A 25,018-nucleotide genomic window follows, 5' to 3' on the forward strand; every position below is an offset into this window, starting at 1 on the left:
TCCTTACACTAAAATAGAGAATTTATTTTATCTTTTCATTTTATTACAGGCATTTTTACCCTACTCTCCAATCATGTTCCCAGGATGGCTATAGTTGCAATGGTTTGCAACCACTGGTGCATGTATGTGAGTGCAACAGACATCCACTCATGCACCAGGATTTCCACATCATAATGCTATCCCCTTCAGCTCAGTGGCACGCTCCCACTAAGAATCTGCTGCAGTGTGTTGGAAGACCCTCTGGAGCAGATTTGGGGGTATGTGCACAGCTGTGGGAGAAGAAAAGGAGGAGACGGGAAAATCATATTGCATGAAAGTCCAGTAAACGTAATAATTGAGAACAAATACATCTGTACTGCTGTAGTCATGACTCCTTGCACTAAAAAAGAACATTGATCACACCTGAAATTTTTCATTGTTAGTTTATTGCAATGTGAACCAGTTATTATGAATTCTTGACACATGGAACTTCTGAACATAACTTGGTTTTATGTCGCAGCTCAAAACAGTACAATAAAATCTGTTTATACAAAATACTCTATTGGCTTTATAAACAAACATATTCTAAAGTATGAAAATACCCTGACCTGTTCCTTTTTGTACAATTTTAGAGCAGAATGCAATTACAAAAAAAAATCTGAAACCTAAGCAAACAAGACAACAGAAAAGGATTTCACAGTGCATTGTGTAATACTGGCAAGAGAGTTCCAGAAACTTTTTTTAAAAAAACAGAAAAACAAAACCCAACAAGGTTACTTATCAGAATCTACATATTTGGGGTGAGCAAATGAAAAACACAAAATCAATTTGTTCAGCTTTATTTCCATAAACCAAAAGTGTGGGCCAGTTATTAGAACTACTATTTGCATAACATTCTAAGAAAGCAGACTTGACTTTCCAACAAATTGGTAAGAATTCTCTCTTCAGTATAAGCTTTGACAAGGCAAGAGTTTCACAGAGAAGTAATTTACCTTCGATTTAAAAAAAATGTAGGATATACAGTGAAGGAGAATCAAAGGTTTAAAACTTGTTAATCAATTTCCTACCCTTTAATGAAAAACACTGGTATTAGTAAGTGAAGGGAAACTAATAGAAGTGGGGTGCCTATTCTATGGCCCCCCAGATGTTATTGGACAACTCCTCCAATCTTCCCTCACCATTCACCATGCTGGGAGATACTGAAGGGAGCTGGAGTCCATCAACATCTGGGGGGGGGCACAGATTAGCCACCCCTGCCAGAACATCGTGCTATATTTAGCCTTTAAGGATGTGCATGCATGGACTTTTTGTGGGGACTGACAAATTATTGCTAAGTGTTACTAATCATAATTCATTTCACCACTCAAATTAGCAAACATTCTGGTGCTGAAAGCTTGTACAGTAGTGGTATATTTTCCTACAATCTGCCTACCTGTCAAAGGACAAACTCATAACATCACATATTACACATTACAGGGATAGTTGCTGTTATTAAATCTTCACAAAACAAGCCACACAAATGTGTGCTATTCATCCAAAGGGATCTGGAGGGTCCTCCTTGTTACAACTTGAGGCCAATCACAATATAAAAGCTCTAAATATGAAGTCTGCAGCTGTAAGTAGAAATGTTGGAGGGAGAAACTGATGTGCCCCACAGCAAACCTGCTTTTAGGTCGCACAAAGCAGTCCCTGCAGAGGAACCTCCTGTGCTTGTGGCTTATCACGAAACTGCTAAATCAAAGGCACAGGAAGTTCCTGTGCAGATGATCATCAAAATACACTACACTAGAAGGGAAAAACCCAACAGAATTTCAATGTATCTGGCCAAAAATTTGAGAACACTAAGAACACCCATTAATACTTAAACACCATCTGTTTGGAATGGAACACTAGTTTGCAGGAAAACAAAAAGCAAACACTGCACAAAATCACAGAATCATAGAATTGTAGAGCTGGAATTTGGTTCATATTAAGCTGGGTTCAGATTCCCAGAACATGCTGAAAAACGTATCTATTTACTGCAGTATCACAATATTATGAACAGAATATTTGCGTCTCCCACCAAAAACAAAGAGCATCTTCTCTTCCTCTCTAATAGTACAAAACATACAACAAGGTCATTATGCTAAGGGCTTCCTGGCCATTGCAAGCAGCAACCAATGAAACTGAGTAGTGTGGGACTAAGAAGGAGCCCAAGGCACATGCAATGCATTTTGTATTACTAGACATTACCAGAGGAGACATTGCTGTTTTCAGTGTTCCCCACCTATCTTTCTGGCCTAAGGGTGTCTAAATTTTAAGCATAAAGCAAGGTGCTAATGTTCACTTCGGCAGTCACACACTGAAACGCACACTGTTCACACACACAAGCGCCAGGTACATTCCAAGAAAATTGTGCTTCTGTTACTTATACTATTCTACAGGTTTTCACAAGATTGGATGACTCACAACAGCATGTCTTAGACTGAAATTCTATATATACACTAATCTGTGAGTGAGTCCCATTGAACTATGTGGGCTCAGTTATTGGAACTGAACTTTGCAACCCACAGAGATCATTTGCCTCTATCTTCTAACTAGATGACTCACAAGATACATGTCAATATACTTGTGCACTTTGGAATGTGGCTATGAAAAATTGTTGAAAGTAGCAGGAAAAACTACCAGCATTTGGTGGGTGAATGAGATGATGCAAGTATTTGAAAAAGTAAATGTCTTACAGGATTATTTGTTAATTTTTAGTAGGATTTATGACTAGCAAGAGGCTCTGCTATCCTCCCAAGTGTGGTTTTCACTCTCACTAATAAAAATGAATAAATATATACAAAGGATTCTCCCATATATTACCATATAAAGTGTCTTGCAGTTGAGCAGCTACATCTCATTTCAAATTCTTTGCCCATTTGGGGTAAGTTGCCACATCAGAAAGCACAAGGAACTAAGAAAAAGTAATGTATCTGTCCAGCTTTTCCACCAATCTATCCTTAGCACAGGTTAGAAAGAAGTATCTACTCAACGGTTTAGCTAGTGCTGAGACACTGTTCTCTGAGCATTACTCTCCACAAAACGGGATACCAGATTTCATCGCCACCCAGCCACTACTTAAAGAGGAACATGAGAATGAAAATGCATCCCTTTGGAAATGGTGAGGTTAGTAAGCAAGCAGCTGTGCTTAGGGTGACACCCTTAGTCTTTCCTATTCCAAAGCTAAGCTCAGACACTGAATGAGTCAAATGGGTATAGAAAAATGGTATAAATGAGGGTTCTCTCAATGCACAAGGCACGCACAAAGTAACCAACTCAACCACTTGCAAAGATACCCGTTTCATTTCAAAATGTTTTCTCAAGACAGACATTCTAGTCTGATGACAACCAGTAAGTAAAGTAATGGTGATGAAAAAGTAGGCTTGACTCCATAATAAGTCAAGTGAAAGACAATGGAAATGTCTCTTTGCATATTTTATTCAAATGGCGAGAACTCACATTTAACCAGGAAGGGACTTTAACTAAACAAAAACCCACAATGATGAAATGTTAGAAACACAATCAAGCTGGCATATACCTGGAATCTAGAAACATCAGGACTGCAATAATATTGATTAAAACTCCACCAACCTTTTCATCACCTATGCTCCAAAGCTATTTGTACTTCTACCAAGTCTGGCCGTAACAATATTTAGAAGCACGTGAAGTCGTGTTTATTTAACACCCAACCTTGAAACCTACTGCATAAAAAGTAGTCAAGATATCCTTTACAGATATAACCTAAGCAGACTACAAAATTCTAAGTGGAACAGTTTGTAGAACTAAGGTAAGGCTTTTCCAGAACAGCCTAAATGTGGAAGCTCTAAGGCACATATTAGTACATTCACATTACTGTTAAAAAAGCCAGAGTATAAAAATTTCCCTCCCTCCCCACCCAATACCCAATAAAAAGATGGCACTGCCCATTGAGCTCTGCTACTGTCAAATGCTGATAAAAAGACAATTTGCAGCTTTTTTTAAAAAAAATCACCTGATTTATAAACTTCTCCCCACTGTTCACTACCAACAGTGCTCCCCACACCCAAGCACAACGTATCATATTGATAATCTTTCATCACGCCCTCCTGGATTTAAGATACCAGTCTCTCTCACATGTGGCTATCCTCCTCTTTCACACTATCTTCTGTGCTTTTCTGGGGCAGACTGGCCACATCATTACTGGGTTCTTTTTGCTTTTCAGCCTCATCAATGTTGGTTTCTTCTTCTTTCGCTTCAGCCCTCTGCTTGTCCTCAGCCTTCTGCTCTTTTGCCAGCATACGGTAATTGATGCCCATTCCAATAAACAGGAAGATCCCAGAGACAATCAAGATGATGCCACACGCCATATAGGTGTATTTGTAGTCACCATACATATCATTGAGTCTACCTAATAGGACAAGGGGGGGGGAGAAGAGTACATTAAAAGATCATTAGCGTTTTACTTCATGGCTAGACGAGAAAGTCTCTGCCTTAATACCAAGGAGTGTGGGAATGTCCTCCTCTCCCTTTCCCCCCTACACAAGTAAAAAAATCCGTATGTTGTAAGCTGGATCAGCTCCACCATAAAATATGTAATACAGGGATATGGGAACTGTACCACAGGCTGATGAGATCACTTTTCTGGCATTTGCATACAGCAACATAATTCTGACTCTGGAGGGAAAGGAAATCTTTTTCAGAATGAAGGCCCTATACCCATCTGGAACACCTTCTGGGCACAACTTGCTTTTGGTAGGTGAGGCCAGATTCAAAAGTGGGCAAGGCAACAAATGCAAATGTTATCTTCATAGCATAGGCTAGTTTCACCACACACCCCTCTATCGAGGCAACCATGAGGACACATTCCAGCCAGGCAAAAACACTCAAGGAGTAGGGCTGCAGTATTGCCTGGGGAGAGTTCAGCAGGCCAGATAGAGAGGTTTGGAGGGCAGCAATTGGCCCCCAGAACTAAGCTTCCTCACCCATGACTAACCTTCTTGCCCCCTTCTCTCTCACCAAAAGGCAAATGTATCCCCATACACAGCCCTCTGCAAGAGAAATACAGAAAATACTCTTACCTAGGAGAGGGGGTCCCAAAAGAACAGGGCAGCATTCCACAATAGTCACCAAACCAACAGCACTGGAGAACCGTTGAGCTCCAACTAGATCCATCAGTGTTTCAAACAAGACAGAGCTGAGCCAGCCAAAGGCGAATCCGAAAAACCCAGCATAGATGCAAAAGCCGGCATAGGTGGTGGATATAGGGGCCAAAAGGTGGCACACTCCATTATAAACTACAGACACAGCAAAGAAGTACTGGATTCTGGGCCTCACCCACTTGGTGTTTGCTACCAACCCCATGGATGGCCTGGCAACCATATCTACAAAGGCTAGAATGGAGAGCAAAAAGGCAGAAGATTCTTTAGAGAAATGCATACTCTTCCCATAATTACTGAGAAAGACTAATGGAGTAAAGAGTCCAAAAAACATAACCACGTTGCCAAACAGGTAGAGCAAGAAGCCACGATGCGTGAAGAGAGACAAATCCAAAAACTTGTTAACAGTTGCCAAAACTGTGCTTTTCTGCTTTTTAGACTTCCCAGCAATAAGGTCTGCGCTGACATCTCCTGCTCCATCTTCTTTTGCCCCTGCTTTGCCAGCCTCCTGCAACACTTCCTTAACTTCTTTCTTTGGCGGCTCCGGCTTGGGACCTATCGGTCTCATCAGAGACCCAGCAACACAACAGTTCAGCAAGAGGCCGCCGAGGATTAAGAAGCTTCCTCTCCATCCAAAAATGCTATAGAAATACTGGTTCATGGGAGCCAGCGTAGACAAGAACACAGGACTGCCTGCCATAGCCAGTCCATTAGCCAATGGGCGCTTCTTGTAGAAGTACTTGCCAATCATGGTCAGGGCTGGGTTTAAATTAAATGCAAGTCCAAGGCCTGGGAACAGAAAAAGTTGAATTAAGGGTAGGATAATGGCAGCTCTGCAATTCCACTGCTTTAGAGAACATATTTACTGTACAGTGGAACCTTGGTTTACGACTACCTCCGTTTACAAATGCTTCGACGAGAGAACGCCGCGGCCCCGGAAGTGTTTACATCCGGGTTCTGCAGAGTCGCATGCGCAGAAGCGATCTGCGCAGCGTGTGTGTGCACAGAAGCAGAAGCGTGCCTTCGGCGAGCGAACGCCTTGGTGGAACGGATTGCGGTCGCAAACCGAGGTACCACTGTACTGAAGTACGCTGAGTGAGAGAAACTGTGTACTCTTATTTGCTGTTTTGAGCTACTAGGAAGGTGGGGTGTGATTTTCTGACTCAGCTTCTACACTGTTGACATATGTATGAAACAGAGATTCAAAGGATTTAAGGTATAGGCGATTTAGGTCTTTAAAAACAAACAAACCCAAGCACACGCTGAAAGAGTCAAGACACTAAACCAGGCATCCCCAAACTTCGGCCTTCCAGATGTTTTGGACTACAATTCCCATCATCCCTGACCACTGGTCCTGTTAGCTAGGGATCATGGGAGTTGTAGGCCAAAACATCTGGAGGTCCGCAGTTTGGGGTGCCTGCACTAAACAGTGTAGGGATAGACTGTGAGTGATGGGTTCTTACCTGACAAGTGCCCCATTTGTTTCCCAGGAGGGGCACCTGCAAGGTAAGAAGCAGTGCTGTGCTTTGCAGTCACAATCCAAGGTTGGAAGAGGTGGTTGTTATATGCTGCATCTTCCATGCGGAGCTTCAAAATGAGACATCAACACAGAAGTCTCTGTGGTGACACCTGATTCCCCGAAGAGGGGTAACTGCTGGGTTGAGGGCAATGTACCCTCCTTTCCTTTTGACCCACTGCCTCTCTTCAAAACACAGTGGACTCTGGGCACCCTCTAGCTTCCTGCCGAGAGAGGTGCATACAAAGAAGAAGCCATGCAATTCTCTCCTGGGCTGCTCTGTATCTTTCAGCAAGCTTATTTAATTTTGAGCACTTAAGGCAGACAACAATTAAAAACCATAAAACAGTCTTAAATATTAAATATAAAACCCAAAGGAGGATTGAAAAACTACTGGGATAAGATTCATAGCTGCCAAGTTATCCCTTTTTTAAAGGGATTTTCCCTTATGCTGAATAGGCTTCCTCGTGAGAAAATGGAAAACTTGGCAGCTATGATAAGATGGAGCCTGAAGAAAGTCTCCTGTGAGCCTCAGCAGAGTGAGTAGGATCTTTTTAAAAAATTGAAAAACACAACAGCTAAAAAGCCTGAGCAAATAAAAAGGTCTTCACTTGAAACAAAAGGGAAAACAAAAATTGACATCACTTTAGCCCTTCTAAAAGCCTATGCAATTACTTGTTATGATCCTTTCAGCTCTGTTTCATAGGCTACACTAGTTTCTTTGCATCCTTCTCAGATCCTTCTGAGATTACACAAGGAAGAAGTAGATGTTTTGCAGCTGTGCCACTCACCTCCTACAACCCCAACACAAAAGTAAAGCTCTTCCACTGTATTACAGAAAGAGGCAGCAATCAAGCCACACCCTGAAAGGCAGCCGCCTGCCATCATGACTGGCCGGCTGCCATACTTGTTCACCAGGATACTGCTGATGGGACCTAGGAGAAAATCGAAAGGACAATAGTTATCTAGATCATGAATCACCATGTTAAAGATTAGCTTGCTTCTCCTAGCCTGATCCATATTTGGATTGAAGAACTGCAACTGGAGCTCTGCTTCTGGAAAAGCGCATTCCCACTCCAACACCATGAGAAGCTATTCCTACAAGTTGAGTGACTTTTGTAAATGGCACTGTGCATGTGTGTTTGTGTGTGTAGGTGTAGGTGTAGAAATTCCAACTTCCTTAACTTCCACTCTATGTACCTTTCAAGGAAGAAAAGGGCAATCATCATCGCACCTCATGACCAAGGGGGGCAGTGAAGGAGGTGGTTAGAGATGCTCCAATGGCATCAGGAGTAGACCACTGCACCCACAGGAGTCATGCTGATGACCCATGGATTAGGGTTGTATATTAAGGGCATGTCCACACAGCAGAACTGGCTGAATTAGCATTTCATAAACAACTTACAAAATGAAGAATGGGTAGCAGAACAGGAATAAAGGTAAAGGGACCCCTGACTGTTAGGTCCAGTCGCGGACGACTCTGGGATTGCGGCGCTCATCTCGCTTTACTGGCCGAGGGAGCGGGCATACAGCTTCCAGGTTATGTGGCCAGCATGACTAAGCCGCTTCTGGCGAACCAGAGCTGCGCACGGAAACACTGTTTACCTTCCCGTCGGAACAGTACCTATTTATCTACTTGCACTTTGACGTGCTTTCAAACTGCTAGGTTGGCAGGAGCAGGGACCGAACAACAGGACCCCCCCCCCCCGCTGTGGGGATTCGAACAGCTGACCTTCTGATCAGCAAGCCCTAGGATCTGTGAACAATTTGCTACAGGCTAATACAGGTGACAGCAGGATTTTTCCTATGACAACCACACACTGTAGGTGTGAGAGTAGGCAGTCTGTAGTAAACTCGTTTTTTTTTTACCAAATATATAAATGTATGATTTAGCTCCAAGGCAACTCCTTGAGTGGTAAAAAGTAGTTTGACGACTGGCATAACAGATGAATTGAACAGTTTCAACCAGATATAAAACAGTGAAAACAAGAGAGGGAATTTTAGTATTAGTTGTGTATCAAATTCCAAGCTAGTCAGTAGCTGCAATCACAGCTGAAATCCTCTCTAGTCAATATCTTTTATGTACTGCTATATACTATATTCTTTTAATTACCAACCAAAAGGTATGAGACTGATAAAGCTACATGGCAGTATTTAAAGAATTTTATTAAAAAAGTACCCTAAATCCAAAGCAAACAGTGATTTAGGACTGATAATAAAGCCCATTTAAATAAACCCAAATGTGCATGCCCTGAATATTAACTGATCTGGTTTTTCCATTAACAGATAACAAGGTACTCAGCCCCATGGTGACCCTGGATAACTAAATGGAAGTTTGCTGGCCTTGATAACAGCATCCTAGTTTAAGAAAACAAACAAACCAAAAACAAGGCATTCAGAAATCCCAACAAGTTCCATTTGGGTCACATCTTGTCCCACTTGGTACTGTTTTTAGAGAAGTACACAAAGTACAGCAGTTTCCTTTCTGTGTGTCAGTTATTATTTTCCTAATAAAGCTTTTTTAAAAATCATGGTAAAGGGATTAGTGCATTTTACAGCTGTGTAGCCAAATAACCGATTCATAAGAAATCTCAAGAATTAAATATGGGGCTCCCAAATTCCAGGCCTGAATACATATGAAGTTGCCCTGTCCAGCCAACCAAAATCCAAGGTCTCAGGCATAGGTCTATGAAGTGCTCCCCCCAGGGCCGTCTTAAGCGCCCCTGGTGCCGAAGAGCGATGGATCCCTCCGCCCCCCCCCCGCCCCGTTCCCCAGCGCGGTGGGCGGGCGGGAGCAGCTGCGCGTCGAACTGGCGGACCGGCCGGCCAGCGGGCAGGCGCAACTCGCGGCGCCCTCCTGGCGGGCCAGCGTCGTGGTGCCCTGCACCGCCGGAGGTCTACCTAGAGCTGGCCCTGGCTCCCCCCCCCAGAAGGGTGGGAGAAGCTTGAAGAGCTACAGTTTGATGTTCCTGGGAAGGGTCCCAGTGGGTTAGGATGAGCCCCATCTGGTCCCCAGGAGGTCTCAAGAGTCAGCTGGGAAGGAGGTTGTAGGTAGAGTTAGATTCTGAGGAGGAACCAAGTAGATTGCCAATCCAAAGATGACTCTCACCTTCAGTGCTAAAGTCGTACCTGCTCTACTCTTCACAAGCTTGTTGGATCTTAACATGCATAACCATGCTTAACCATGCATACAATCTACCGTGCCCTTTAACTAAAATCATACTAATTTTGGCAGAAAGACAATATGGGACTCTTCATATGCACAGCCACTGCACCATGACACCTTGCCCATAATTTTCTTTTTGAATGGCAAATGCTACCCAAATAAATCATGGAAATTTTCTGCCTTGAAATTTTGCCTGTAGCAGGGGTGGGTAGACACTGTTTCCCTCAAGAAGTACGTTGGGGCCACATGCAAAGAATGACCAAGAATGGAGCTGGAAACAAAGGCATTATGGATTAACTAATCTGAAAGGAGACTGCTTCAATTTTAACTGTAGCTACCCTTGGATTGGGGCGGGTGGTGCTGTGGGTTAAACCACAGAGCCTAGAGCTTGCCGATCAGAAGGTCGGCGGTTCGAATCCCTGCGACGGGGTGAGCTCCCACTGCTCAGTCCCAGCTCCTGCCAACCTAGCTGTTCGAAAGCACGTCAAAGTGCAAGTAGATAAATAGGTACCGCTACAGTGGGAAGTTAAACAACGTTTCCGTGTGCTGCTCTGGTTCGCCAGAAGCGGCTTTGTCATGCTGGCCACATGACCTGGAAGCTGTACGCCGGCTCCCTTGGCCAATAACGTGAGATGAGCGCCGCAACCCCAGAGTCTGTCATGACTGGACCTAATGGTCAGGGGTCCCTTTACCTTTTACCCTTGGATGAGAATGTCCAATCCTATGGAGGTCTACTCAGAACTTAAGACCTGCTGGGTTTGACAGTATCACTCAAATAATTAGGTAAGAGGATTTTTTAGTACAACAAACCAAAATAACTACTGTTCTGGAAAACAAATAAAATTAATTCCTTTCAGACTTAAATGTGCTTCTCTCTCTCTCTCTCTCTCTCTCTCTCTCTCTCTCTCTCTCTCACACACACACACACACACACACACACACACACACACAGAGAGAGAGAGAGAGTAAATAAGTACAACAAAAGGTAATTTAAAACAAACCCACATTTATTTTCATCAAATAAAATAACATCCTTTCAACTTCTACTGAAACTACATAAAAGTGGGTCACTGTTAAAAGCCAGGAAAACAGAGGGCATGCAGGAAGGAAGGAATTCTGATCAGATGGAGAAGCAGAGCAGCTTTAGGATGTGTCAGAAGGAGCATAAAATTAGGTTGGAGCCACATGTGGCCCCCAGACCACAGTTCACCCACTTGTTTTATATAGGAATGGCACTTTGCATGCAGCATTCTGCAGCTACTGCTTTTGTGCAGCAGTCTTTTCTTATATCATTGCAACATCCAGATGCTTCAGCAGCTGCAGAACACCTACACAAAGCCCACAATAGCTTAGAGTGTCACATGGATATTAAACACTAAAGTTCTGTGTTTGTTAAGAGGACACTACTGAATTGTACCATGTTATAAAAGGGAGAATTGGCAGAATTCAAGTCCAGTTGACAGAGGGAGCACACAGCCAAATTACATTTCACTTCATGGGAGTAAAATCTCATCTATCAACGGAGCGGCTTATGCAAAGTTTTGCAGAACATGAACTTTGACATGTGGTTATATGAAACTCCTAAACAGCAGAGCTTCCACCAAGTTTTTAGTCACTGCCTTGAAAAAGAGCAGTCCTTTTCTGGGCAAATATGCAATTTTAATAAAAAAGATTCAGTTTACTGGAAAATGGTTTAAAGGACAACAGTGCAAACAAGCATATAAACTAAGTAAGCCACACTCTTAGCAAGGTCAGCCACAAATAAGCCAAAAAAAAATAAATCACGACATTTATAGCCAAGTGAAACCAGAAAATATTGCTCTTTGGAGCCTGCATATTTTGGAAGTATACCAACAGCTAATGAAATAATCATGTCCCATCTTAGAAACAAACATCTCATTTTCTCTTATTATTCCAAACAAAGGAAAAGCCAATCTTCACCCACCCACAACTTACATGCATTTAACTTGTGCACATTCAGCTTTATGCACTTGGTGGTAATAATAATAATGAGGAGGAGGAGGAGGAGGAGGAGGAGGAGGAGGAGGAGGAGGAGGAGGAGGAGGAGGAAAGGGGACAGGCATCCTAGGGGGAAAAGGACTTTGGCAATCAGAGGCGAAACTAGGGGGTTGGCAAAACTGACCCCTGCTGGGTTCACAGAAATCACCTCAGAAATCTGTGTGTGCTACTTCTCTGTGCCTTAGTTCCCCTTGTGTTTACACAGCCCACCTTCCCTCCCTTACATGTTTAGTGCCTCCTCAGGGAAGGAGCTGCAAGGGATTCCCATTTCCCGCCCTCCTCCATTTGCTGTTTGGGCTCCACAGTTTGGCCCACCCTCCTGCAGCTCTGTTTGCCCTCCCTCAAGCCAACTCATGTGCTGGGCAGGAGCAGCCTCGAGAGAGCTTGGGAAGGCTGGCTGGGGAGCTCCAGGTTGAGCCCAGAAGACTCTGGGCGCCTCTCCCCTCTGCATCCCCAGCCCATGAAGAGAGAAGAGCAAGGGCTGGAGGAGCATCGATTAGAAATAGGACGATTAGAAAACGAATTATCTAAACTTTAAATGCAAATAATCACAGACGTCTCATTAAGTCAGTTTACGTGCTTGTTGTAACACTGAAGCAGGGAAGACTGCTGGTTGCCTCACCAACTGAATAAGGACAAAGCAGAGACTGTTCCCTTCCAAGGGAAAGTCTCATGCAACAACGTCACTTGCTTTTTGAGGCAAAATGCAAATCAGAAGTCTGGCCCACCAACACTGTAGTAGCATTGAAGCCAGATACCCAGCTCTGCTTCCAAAGGAGGAACTTATGCCATGTCATCCCAAAAGGGAAACATCAGGTTAGAATGTGAAGAGAATCGGCTGTTTTACAAACTGTTATACAGTAGTGCTTTTTTTTTTTAACTTGAGTAATATATGACAGATCTGTTCAGATCTATTTACTTTTGTGGTAAACACTAAACCTATCCTCCTCGGCTTGAGTGCCCTGCCACTCCCTTACCTTCCTCCCATAAAGTTGAGGGTGTTGAGTTAGGAAGCTTTCGCATTCCTTAACTTCAGCTTTCAGTTTCTTCTGCACTGAGGATCATGGTTTAATGCAAACTATGTTAGCTTCACCAGTACTTGAAGGTATCTTGTTTTGAAATGAACTAAGTTTAAGCCCTGATCCCTAATTAAGACAACTCAGGAAGTCCAATTAAGAGAAAGCAAAAGCTTCCAGACTTCTCGCAGCCATGCAGAACAGGGGAAGGGGAGCCATGGGGCAGATTAGGCTTGCTCCTTCCATTTAGCACAGGCATCCCCAACCTTCGGCCCTCCAGATGTTTTGGACTACAATTCCCATCATGCCTGACCACTGGTCCTGTTAGCTAAGGATCATGGGAATTGTAGGCCAAAACATCTGGAGGGCCGCAGTTTGGGGATGCCTAATTTAGCACATGGGTAGGCAGGAATCAGCGTGTTTTTACACTAGTAGAATGTGTGCTAAATTTAAAATGCATCTCTGGGTTATTTGAGGGGCATGGGAATTCGTTCATTATTTTTTTCAAAATATAGTTCGGCCCCCAACAAGGTCTGAGGGAAAGTGGACCGACCCCCTGCTGAAAGTTTGTTGACCCCTGATTTAGCATCTCATCCAAATGTAGCCAATAGGCTGATTTTTATCAGTGGTTTTAGGGTTTTTAAAGAGGTGTTTGCTTTAGTATCAGAAGCAAATGGAATATATATATTTGTTTTCTATCTGCCCTGAGAAAGTCTCTTGACTCAGCATAGCCTGGGCCCCTTTTTCCATGGCATGCATCAGTTTTGCTACAATTGCCATGGCTGAGATTCCTATTAGGCAGTAGCTTGGGAGGGAGGGTGTCTCTACCTTCTCCAACTACAGGACAATATCCCGGATCTGGCAACATACTGCATCAAGGCAGCCAAAACTCAGTCTTGTACCTAAGTTAGTAAAGGGTACAGTTTACATAACATTCTGTTTGCACTGTCTGGATTTTTGTTGGATACAGAGAAATGAGTTGGCATGGATGAGTGAGAGGAATACTGAGAATATGAGCGTTGAGAAAGAACATGAGAGTGAGGGGGGCAAGATACAGATTACTAGATACAGAGTACTATTCACTAACCAGGACCACTTCCCTGCACAAAAGGGGGGAGAAGTTGCTTTAAAAAAGAAAACTGGACACTGCACTCAATAGCCCCAAGCCTTTCAAATCCTGTATTTCAGATGCCTATGACAAATAATGGGATCTTTGTCCTGTAGCTTGAAAACAGACTGGAAATAATTCAGTTCAAATAAAATTTAAATCAGATGTATCTTGTTAGCTTCTCTATTTCTATACTGTACACAGAACATTCTATACACAGAACACTCTCTTTCAAATCAGAACCAGTGAAGGCAGTGAAGGTCCTGTGTGAGTGCCTGGAGGCGGTTGGAGTAGGAGATCTTAAAAGTGTTCTGAGGAGTTTAATTGAATTATATTATCTAGCCATTGTTAAATGAAACTAAGAATATGATCTAAGAGCCTGTACACATGAAACCATTACGTATTTAAAAGTCATCTAGTCTAAATAAAGCTTTCTTAAATGTTATATTAAAAGTGGATGTTCCTAGTTATTCCAGCTGGGTATCAAAACTCACAGAAGTGGTGGCTCAATAGAGGACAAAACTTACCTCGGGAATAGAGGCGACAGTTTGTGTCTTAAGAGTTTCACTGAGGAGGCTTAGGAGGATAACCTGGGGTGCCACAAAGTTGCCAGAGTGGAAAGGGCAAACTTTTGCAGTGGGGAATCAAACTGAGTGAGACCCTTTACTGTAGGCAAGAGGTTATTCCGTCAAACAGCCTAGAGTTTCTCAAGATACCAGGCCACGTAAGCTGGAAGACTCTCTTTACTAAGAAACCCACAAGTAAAAGGGGTTTATTTTTAAGGCAGCAGGAGAAGAGGGAGGGTGGTTTCACCCCTGGATTCCTGTGTCGCATTTTTAGCAATAGAGAGGGAGGACATTTCGTCACACCCAGCATCATAGAATACACCTTGAGGGTTCTAAGCCAGAGGGTTTTTGTTTCGTTTTCGCAATCTTCATAGCAGGAAACTTGTGGTTTTAAGTGCACCTTTCACACCAGGAAGTGGGGGAAATGCTTGACCTCACTGGTCACTCCCAATCAACAAATCCTACTTTTCTGGAACTAGGCATGTGAAGTTCAAACCAGGCCACCATTGCCTCAATGTTAGTATACAATTCATGTGCTTTCATGCAAGGTTTATACACCTTGCATGGTAGCACATAAATTATACACTAACATTAAAGCGATGTTGGCCTGGTTCAGATTTCTCTTGCATAAAAGTGTATTTAAAAATTTCACACTCTCACATTCTTCATTTCTCAGATTTATTTGTAAAGATCCTGCTTTATCAGGTCAAGACCTCTGAAAATAGTTAACCATGTATCACACATGTTGCACAGTGAGATGCCAGTAAGAAACATCCATAGCTTCTAAGGAGAATTAGAAGTCCCATCCTGCTGAGGAAGTGTGCTTCCACACGAAAGCTTATACCAAGAACAAACTTAGTTGGTCTCTAAGGTGCTACTGGACAATTTTTATTTTCTTTAGGTTAGAGTACGACAACTGTATATTGTTTCCCTGCTTATTTAACTTATATGCAGAATTCATCATGCGAAAGGCTGGACTGGATGAATCCCAAGCCGGAATTAAGATTGCCGGAAGAAATATCAACAACCTCAGATATGCTGATGACACAACCATGATGGCAGAAAGTGAAGAGGAATTAAAGAACCTTTTAATGAGGGTGAAAGAGGAAAGCGCAAAATATGGTCTGAAGCTCAACATCAAAAAAACTTAAGATCAAGGCCACTGGTCCCATCACCTCCTGGCAAATAGAAGGGGAAGAAATGGAGGCAGTGAGAGATTTTACTTTCTTGGGTTCCATGATCACTGCAGATGGTGACAGCAGTCCCGAAATTAAAAGACGCCAGCTTCTAAAGCAAAGCAGAGACATCACCTTGCCACCTAAAAAGCAGAGACATCACCTTGCCACCTAAAAAGCAGAGACATCACCTTGCCAACAAAGGTCCGTATAGTTAAAGCTATGGTTTTCCCAGTAGTGATGTATGGAAGTGAGAGCTGGACCATAAAGAAGGCTGATCGCCAAAGGATTGATGCTTTTGAATTATGGTGCTGGAGGAGACTCTTGAGAGACCCATGGACTGCAAGAAGATCAAACCTATCCATTCTTAAGGAAATCACCCCTGAGTGCTCACTGGAAGGACAGATCCTGAAGCTGAGGCTCCAATACTTTGGCCACCTCATGAGAAGAGAAGACTCCCTTGAAAAGACCCTGATGTTGGGAAAGATTGAGGGCACAAGGAGAAGGGGACAACAGAGGACGAGATGGTTGGACAGTGTTCTCAAAGCTACCAACATGAGTCTGACCAAACTGCGGGAGGCAGTGGAAGACAGGAGTGCCTGGCGTGCTCTGGTCCATTGGGTCACGAAGAGTCAGACACAACTAAACAACTAAACAAATGTGCTGTATGTCCAGCTGCCTCTGATAATGGTTCAGAAAATTCAGCCGGTACAGAATTCAGCAGCCAGGCTGCTCACTAGGGCAAGATGGTTTGGGAATATTACACTGATCCTGGCCAAACTGCACTGGCTGCCAATTAGTTTCTGGGCCCAACTCAAAGCGCCAGTTTTGACTTATAAAGTCTTAAATGGTTCAGGACAGCAGTGCCTCAGGGAGCATCTCTTCCTATATGAACTGGCCCAAACCCTGCAGTCATCATCTAAGGCCCATCTTCGTGTGTCTCCTCCACAAGAGGTACCAGAGGAGTGGCAACATGAGAACAGTTGTGGAATGCTCTCCCCTGGGAGACTCACCTGGTGTCTTCATTAGTATCTTTAGGCGCCATGCGATAACATTCCTTTATAACCAGGCCGCCTTTAGCTGATTGAGCATTCCATTGTGTTTTTTTAATGTATATGGGGGAGGGGGGAAACTATTGGTTTTGTTTTGTTTAATGTATTTTGTGTTCTCATCTTGTATTTTTATGTTGTGAACTATCCTGTGATTTTTGGACGAAGGGTAAAATACAAATTTAATAAAGAATAATAATAATTAGCTAACTTAGAGCCGACTCCTTACAAATGATGTCAGAGAGGCACACCAGAAAGACTGCCAGGTCAGAATTAAGCAGAGAAATAGTACCCTGGAAATATTTTGTTTTCAGCTTTGTAAAGGAGGACGAAAAGTTAGGTTTGGGGTTGGGTTTTCTCCACCCCACCCCCACCCCATTTTGGGTATCAAGAATTCATTCTACCACATGGAAAACTAAGGGTCACATCCACACCATTTATTTAAAGTGCTCATATATCATTTTAAGTCACTGCTTCTCTCTTACGAGACCTGAGAACTATAGTTCTGTGAGGGGTCTCCTAGCAACTCTGGACATCCTTAACCTACAGTGAATCTACAGTTCCCAAGATTCTTTGAGGAAGCCATAACAGTTAAAGGTGGTATAAGACTGATTTAAATATACAGTGTGGGTGTAAACTAAACAAGGTACCCACAACAAATCTATTAATGAATATTTCGCCTCTAACAAATTAAATTAGGAGTCACAATTATAATTAAGCCTCCACATATAACACAGTAAAGGCACGCAGCTTTATTTTGCTTGCAAACTTACCTCCTGCATACATAACCGCCAACATAATGGAAGAAATCCAGGACACTTTGCTGCTAGATGCTTCGAAGATGATTTCTATCTCTTTAAAGAATACCGTGATGGATTTTGGGAATGCATAGGAAAAGCCTATAGAGATAAAGGCACCAACAACTACTGCCCAGCCCCACCCTCCTTCTGGTGGCGTGTATCCCACGGGGCCTCCAATTGCTGGTGGCATCTTGATTGAAGTGGTAGCAAATTCAACTAGAAATCAAAGATCTGTGAAGAAAACAGAGTAAGATCATTAGGGTTGCGGAATCATTCCATTCCCCCCCCCTCTAAGTCTCTTGAAATGAGCCACATTCTACAAGCTGAAACTTCCCTAGTCTACACCTATACAGAAGCTTCTGAGAGGAACACTCCATAAATGAAATCCAACATTTGGATTTTGACTCACAGGGCTGTTTTTAAACAGCTGAAGAGTATAAAAACCAATAGAAATTAACACTAGCTTTAGGTTGCATTTGGATGCAATGCTTACACATGGTTTAGTGCTGTAAGAAAAAGCCTTGCCTCCCACTGGACTCCCCTTGCCTCCTCCAGTGCAGTCCTAAAGAGTTGTTTGGAAGGTCTATGGGAGGTTATGGCCTCCAAACCCGGGCAAACTGGTTATTTATGATTAATGAAAACAAAGAAATCAAGAAGTTTCTTAACTGTGGTTTGAAGCTGGCTTCTTTTTCACTGACCATTGTGATTAACCATAGCTTGTATGGGTTTGATGCTATGGCAAGCTGTGGTTATTTTATGAGAAAGGGGGGGGGGAACTGTCCAAACTCCTCTTTGTGGCCACACTGGAGGGAAAGTGTGAGATCCCAGGGGGAAACAAGTTCATTCTCATTATGTAAAACAATGTTACAGCATTAAGTTCAAATCAGCATTGATTCTTTCTGGCAATTAGGTTTCTGAATTCCAGAACCAAATCGTATCAAAAGCTTCTTGTTTATGGGCATTTGAAATGCCAAGGCTGGATTTGAACAGCTCAGGATTATGCCACCCTGAAAGCCATGTCCATTTAAAGGCCAGAGACCACTACTGGCAATTGTTTCTTCTGAAGTTATTTACCTATTAGAGGAAAAACTAGTTTATAAAATTTGCAAGCTTAAGAATATAAGATTCACTTTTTAGGATACATGGTCTAAGCGACTAGAAATAAAACAGAATAGATTGTTCAGAATAGAAAATCTGGGATTTTCAAGTAAAATGAGTTAATAATAACTAGAAATATCTGGTGAATCTCTTTGTTCAGCATTTTCAGAAATACTAGACAATAAATTATGCTGTGAACCACCTTGAGATCTTTGCATGAAGAGGAGATACAAATTTAAACTTTAAAATATGAAAAAATATAAATACTGTTCATGCTAGATAGCTAGGTCCCAAAGTCAGAGATAGTTACACAAAACTTCGGCAATAAAACAGATGAATGAAGTACAAATTACAAGCAAGGAGAAGGACCTAGAAGTTGTATAATGGTTGCAAAAGTTTCTCACACAAGACATATCAATTACAAAGCATTTGGCTGGTGAAAGGGTTAGGAAATCATTGCATTTCAAGTCAACAGCTTACAATGAGCTTGACTTTCACAGAGGTTTATTTAGGCTACATCTTCTTAAAAGGGTCAGCAATCAGCACATGCTATCAGTCAAAATTATGGGAACCAAATCGCAAAGAACAGTTGGGTTCAAGAGTGTTGGAGTGTACCCTGGTTTCACTACAAACACAGTGACACACCAATTCAAATCATGCTGAGCCCGCTTGACCACCATAACACTATCAAGTCAGCCTGGTTTATAAGAAACCACACCCACCTCAACAACAACAAAAGTTCGCATGAATATCACAGCAGAAAAACCCACAAGTCCATATTGCTAAAAGGAGTACAAGGAGGCAGTATGGGAAACTAACCCAGAACTTCAGTATTTTTATCGCTTCTGCACGGCTATGACCACTTAGTAAATAAAATGGTTTTTAAAAAAGATTGAAGGAAATTGCACAAACCTTTTCTTCAACTCTGCCTAACACATTCCGCATCCTATTGTCACTGTGCACCTTCTCCTACAATCCTTTTTTAGATTATTTGGACTCCTATTGTTCTAGAACCACACTTTTCCATTTGGTGCTTTGAGGGACCCATTCTTAGCTACTTTGCCAGAAGCTCTCAGAACCCCTAATGGTAACTGCTCTCCATGGTAACATTGCCCAAGATTTTCTGAACCGACACCAGATACTCATCTATTGCCAAATGCTCTGCAATGCTGCTGTTGCTCGCTATTTCCTGCTACGCCTTTTGGGGTCAGAGGAATCACATTACACTGGGCTCCTGCTGCTCTGTATCTGTATAGAGCTGTATACAGAAAGATTTCTCCAGCTATACATTTCAGAAGAGGCAGACTCTCTCAGGGTACTCCTATTCAACTGCTGTTGTGCTTAACAACGATCATTCCTCAAGCTACAGAACTTAACACAATTTAAGTGTTTAAATCTAAGACCTTTAACTTGTCCAGAGAGCACACTAATTAGCTAAAACATTTTCTGAAAAGGTAAGAAGTCCTGCAGTACCAGTAGTATCAAATGAGTTCTCTTCCAAAGCAACTACTCTATTCCGAACTTTAAAATGGAAAGCGCAATGTTGGTGGTCAACAAAAGAGGTTTAAAGACGGTCTCAAGGCAAATCTTAAAAATGTAGTATAAACACTGACAACTGGGAAACACTGGCCTGCGAGCGCTCTAGTTGGAGAACAGCCTTTACCAAAGGTGTCATGGGCTTAGAAGACATTCGATCTCAGGATGCAAAGGAGAAATGTGCTAAGAGGAAGGCACGCTTGGCAAATCCACACCGTGATCAACTCCTGCCTGGAAACCAGTGTCCCCACTGTAGAAGGACGTGTGGATCCAAAATTGGCCTCCACAGTAACTTAAGGACTCATTGTTAAAACCGTGTTCATGGAAGACAATCTTACTTGGCTACGAGTGATTGCCAAAGAGAAAGAGAAGAGTGATGTCTCAAAGGACTGTTTCTAAACTAGATGGTAGATGGGTCTTAAAAGGTATCAAGACTCCAGAAAGAAAGGGTATGAAAGGGCACATCTGAAAGAAGGCAAGACCAGAAGCTGAGACTGAGAGTGGACAGGATTTTAAAGAACACATTTTCTGGTGTAGAAAGGTCCAAGAGCCCCGAAGGTCAGTAGACAAGTCTAAATTTAGCAGTGGCAGATAACAACAGAAAGTTCTGGTGGGTGCTCATGTGCTTTGTATAGGCTTCTTGAGTTCTGAATTCCTGGATGTTTTGGAATGTACTGTAGCTCATGCTGCAGATTTCCCACAATCATAGTGCCATTCTTGCCACTTTGGGGTATGCTGAAGCCTTAATGGGTGCTGCAGCACACTATTTCTCAACAGTAGCACCTTAGAGACCACCTACGTTTGTCATTGGTATGAGCCTTTGTGTGCATGCACACTGAAGGTGCATGTATCTGAAGTGTGCATGCACACGAAAGCTCATACCAGTGACAAACTTAGTTGGTCTCTAAGTGCTACTGGAAGATTTGGCATAAAAATTACTCCAAATATTATAATAACTTAGGGATGAGGAGATCCATCAGAAGCGCAGCATTCTGGACCCCCCCCCCCCAATTTTGGAGTCATTCCAGAGCAATTAATCAAAATGAGGAAGCAACAGTTATTTATTTTAAGTGGGGGGGGGGGACGACACACTAATTCTGTAGCAAACTTTGTACCTCTGGTTTTCTGGGTGGAAAAGGGGAGGCATAAGCAGAGAGAGAACCAGAAAATGGAAATATTTAACCCCAGGTCCCCAGATTTACTGATCCTGCACAAACTAATGGGCTTGCACAAACTTCAGTCTCAAGATAGTTATTTGTTTTTTAAATAAGCTCTACCAAAAGCTGTATCAAAAATCCTCACCACACTACCGGTAGTACTCAAGTAGTCAAATCTCATGAGGCAAAGCAGCCCTCAAAAGAAAGAAAAGTTTGCCCACCCTGAAATTTCTCTGTAATAAAACAGCTGCTTTGAGATCTTGTATCTTCAATCTCCCGGGACATTCTATACAAGATCTCAAAGCAGCTGTTTTATTACAGAGAAATTTCAGGAACAGACTGGAAAGAGAAGTTGCTGAATTGGAACTCATTGCCAAGCTTAAAACCATGGAGCCACCTGGGATGAATAGAGACATCGGATTCTTATCTCATTATGCATGATCAAGCTTTCTTTAGCGCCTCAGCCCTTGCTTCCCACCCCCCCCCCAGGACTAATTGCAGCCATCAGCAGCCGTTAACAGCCATCCACAGGTTTACCACTCCCTTCAGCCCATCTCCCATTCCCACCCACCCCCACCACCCTCTGTATATATATATAAGGGTCTGACACTTCTGTTTCCAGTGTATCTGAAGAAGTGTGCATCCACACGAAAGCTCATACCAAAATAAAAACTTAGTTGGTCTTTAAGGTGCTACTGAAGGAATTTTTTTATTTTGCTTCGACTCAGACCAACACGGCTACCTACCTGTAATTAAACTACCTATGTGATTTTGACCATGATAGGCTTTTGTTTTGACAGCTTTATATTAAGATATTTTACTTTAAGGAGGTTAGGGGCATTATTCTAACCACTATCTCTTGATAAAAATGATGCTTTTGTCCTTATATTTAACTTATTTTGATATCAAAATGCAGAACCAGAATTTACAATGAAGATTCCATGCAAACCTTTAAGATCATTTTTAATTCTTAGCAACCACTAGCCATATTGGTTTTACTGTTTTTAATCAAGACTACCACAACACACAATGACAATGCATACAGTTAAGTCACATTTGAACCTTAAGAAAGAATTCACAAGATGCACACTAACACAAAACCCTTTTAACTATTCTCTCAAGCCCCCTTCCCACTGTGTATTAGGCGATAGCAGTTGTTTTTACCTTCATTCACCAGTTAAGCAAGCAGAAGTCTTAATACCAGCTAAGGTCAGTGTTCGAAAATCCCATTGTTCTAGGCACATTTTGTGACTGGGAAATTCATTGAGCTCTGGGCGCAGTACTGAGCCTAAAATTTCAGATTAAAACTGCAGAGTGGAAGGAGAAAGGAAGACCTTTTTCTGCCTCCCCACTTCCAGCTACACTCTGAAGACTGGAGAAAAGACCCTCTTAAGAATATTAAGGGGGTGGGCCGGGGAAGGACTAGACCAGGCATCCCTCCAGATGTTTTGGCCTAGAACTCCCATGATCCCTAGATAACAGGATCAGTGGTTGGGGAAAATGGGAATTGCAGTCCAAAACATCTGGAGGGCCGAAGTTTGGGGATGCCTGGACTAGACAGTGTGAAAAATGAGCATAATATTTTAGCTGCAGTTCATTCATTTTCAGCTTTGTATTCTTGTTATAAAAAAGCGAGCCTAGACATTCCGTTGTAGCGCCCACAACCTAGGTTTAAGGTGCCATTTAGCTCCTGGCTTTCATATCTTGGTTTCTAACACTGTCTAAGGGACACAGCAGTCTGGAAGACAGCTCAGATTTTTGATACAGGACTCAGTTACCCATAAGTATAATATGGAACAGACATGCTTGATCATTCCCAAGTTCTATATATAAAAAAGAGAGGAGGAAAACAACAACAACAAAAATGTGCTTTTCTTGAATTGTCCTAGGCATAGCAGCCAACTCCTAGAGGCCTAGGTGTCTTTGCCCCCCCCCCCAATTAAATATTTGAAGAAGCTTCTTTTGCAAAGGGGGAAAGCTCCATTTTTGTTAGGATCAGCTCAAAGTTGTGCAGCTATTTTTGCAAATGGGAAAAGCCCCTGGGGGGGGGGTCAGCTCAGAGTTGTGCATCTTTTTTGCAAAGGGGGAAAGCTCCATTATTTAGGATCAGCTCAAAATTGCTGAGTTTCCTTGCAAAAGGAAAAAATCCTTTTTTTATGGGGTTCAACTTGCAGTTCTGCAGAGGAAAGGAAAGAGACCCATTTCTACAGTTTCCAGACAGATACAGTGGAACCTCGGTTTACAAATGCAATCCGTTCCATGGAGGCGTTCGTAAACTGAGGCATTCGCTCCCCGAAGGCACACTTTTGCCGATATAGTGCTTCTGCGCACACGCGTGCTGTGCAGAAACGATCTGCACATCCAATGCTGCGGAACCCGGATGTAAACACTTCCGGGTCCGCGGCATTCGTAAACGGAGGTGTTCATAAACAGAGGTAGTTTTAAACAGAGGTTCCACTATAATCTAATCAGCCAGTCACATGTCTCCCTCTGCAGACAACAACTGAGGCCTAGGCAAGGGGCCGAGAAGGGAGCTAGCTCTCTTATCTCCCTCCCGATCTCTTTGCAATCAGCTGCTGAGCGGGTTCCTTTCCATTAGCCTTTAGCTCTTTCTTAAAAAAAAAAAAGCATGATCAGCCTTTAGCCCCTGGGCAATTCAGATCCAGGGACCATGCATTCGCTCCATAAGACACACAGACATTTCCTTTTACTTTTTAGGAGGAAAAAATGTGCATCTTATGGAACAAAAAATAGGGTACATGGCAGTATGAAGTACACAAAATGCTTTATGAAGTGATGAGATGCTCTTCATGTAGAAGAGATAGCCCTATTTGGCATATAGTTATGGACTGTACACAGTTACCGTATGTTCAAAGTGAGCTACTGCTCAAAGTCAAGAGCATTTAACACAAGGACTTTCCTGCACTATAGCTTGCTATAGATATTGTTTTACTTTCACTCCCCCTCTATCACACTACCTAATATCAAAAGGGCTGGTATGTTAGGCATTTGCCTCATTTAGTGGGAAACAGTCCAAAGGCAAACTTTGAAAGTCTCATTACTATACAGTACACATTTGAGGATCACAGCCCTCTTAAGTTGAGCCCACGCTGCTTTATACTCATACCAAGACATCTTGAATTCCACTTTCGGTCAGCTCCATATATAGACTCGTAGTAAGTGGATATCATAAGACTTTATAGCAGATGCAGAGTTTTCTATCTCCTATCCGGGGAGATTTGGCTGAAACAGACCCTCCCAGGAAGAGCTACTCTTTTTCTCCCTATAGTGTACAGGGATAATTTGTGTATGGGAAGAATGTCTTTCATGAATAACTCTCTTTAATAACCACGATTCTGTCAGCCATGCCAATGCATCCATTCTCTGCTTCAGGGTGAAAGAGGAAGAGTGCAGGCTCTTGGAAACTAACTAATAAACAGTTTTAGCAATGTTGCAGAGAGGCAGGGATATCATCAACAACAGAGGGAAACCCTTTGCTGATGAAAGGTAACAATTTAAGAGACTTACTTCTATGTTTACAAAATAAAGAGCTGTCGTCAGTCAGCTCAGCAATGCCCAACCACTTTTTGTACTTCCACTGAATCAGACATTATTGCAAAATTGCAGCGAAGAAAAAAGCGCTTTATTAGGTGAGGTGTTGACCCACAGTTGGG

At 42.6% G+C, this 25,018-nt stretch overlaps 1 protein-coding gene across 3 annotated transcripts in view; it reads right to left on the bottom strand.

Moving 5' to 3' along the window:
- Nucleotides 1-405: 405 nt before the first annotated feature.
- The window catches only part of SLC16A1 (solute carrier family 16 member 1), a 46,503-nt gene continuing 21,890 nt past the window's right edge, over nucleotides 406-25,018 (bottom strand). For 2 of the 3 annotated variants that reach the window (XM_035122443.3, XM_035122441.3), the window contains exons 2-5: nucleotides 17,527-17,784; nucleotides 7,446-7,589; nucleotides 5,061-5,927; nucleotides 406-4,390 (exon numbers count right to left, since the gene is read on the bottom strand). In XM_035122443.3, the coding sequence (XP_034978334.1) occupies nucleotides 4,113-4,390; nucleotides 5,061-5,927; nucleotides 7,446-7,589; nucleotides 17,527-17,743 (1,506 nt within the window). In that variant the 5' untranslated portion in view covers nucleotides 17,744-17,784 and the 3' untranslated portion in view covers nucleotides 406-4,112. Of the gene's footprint in view, nucleotides 4,391-5,060; nucleotides 5,928-7,445; nucleotides 7,590-17,526; nucleotides 17,785-19,563; nucleotides 20,902-25,018 lie in introns of those variants that run through there. The other variant, XM_035122442.3, reaches the window with a different exon arrangement.

Source organism: Zootoca vivipara, chromosome 7, assembly GCF_965207765.1.
Source record: "Zootoca vivipara chromosome 7, rZooViv2.hap1.1, whole genome shotgun sequence".
NCBI classification, from domain to species: Eukaryota; Metazoa; Chordata; class Lepidosauria; order Squamata; family Lacertidae; genus Zootoca; species Zootoca vivipara.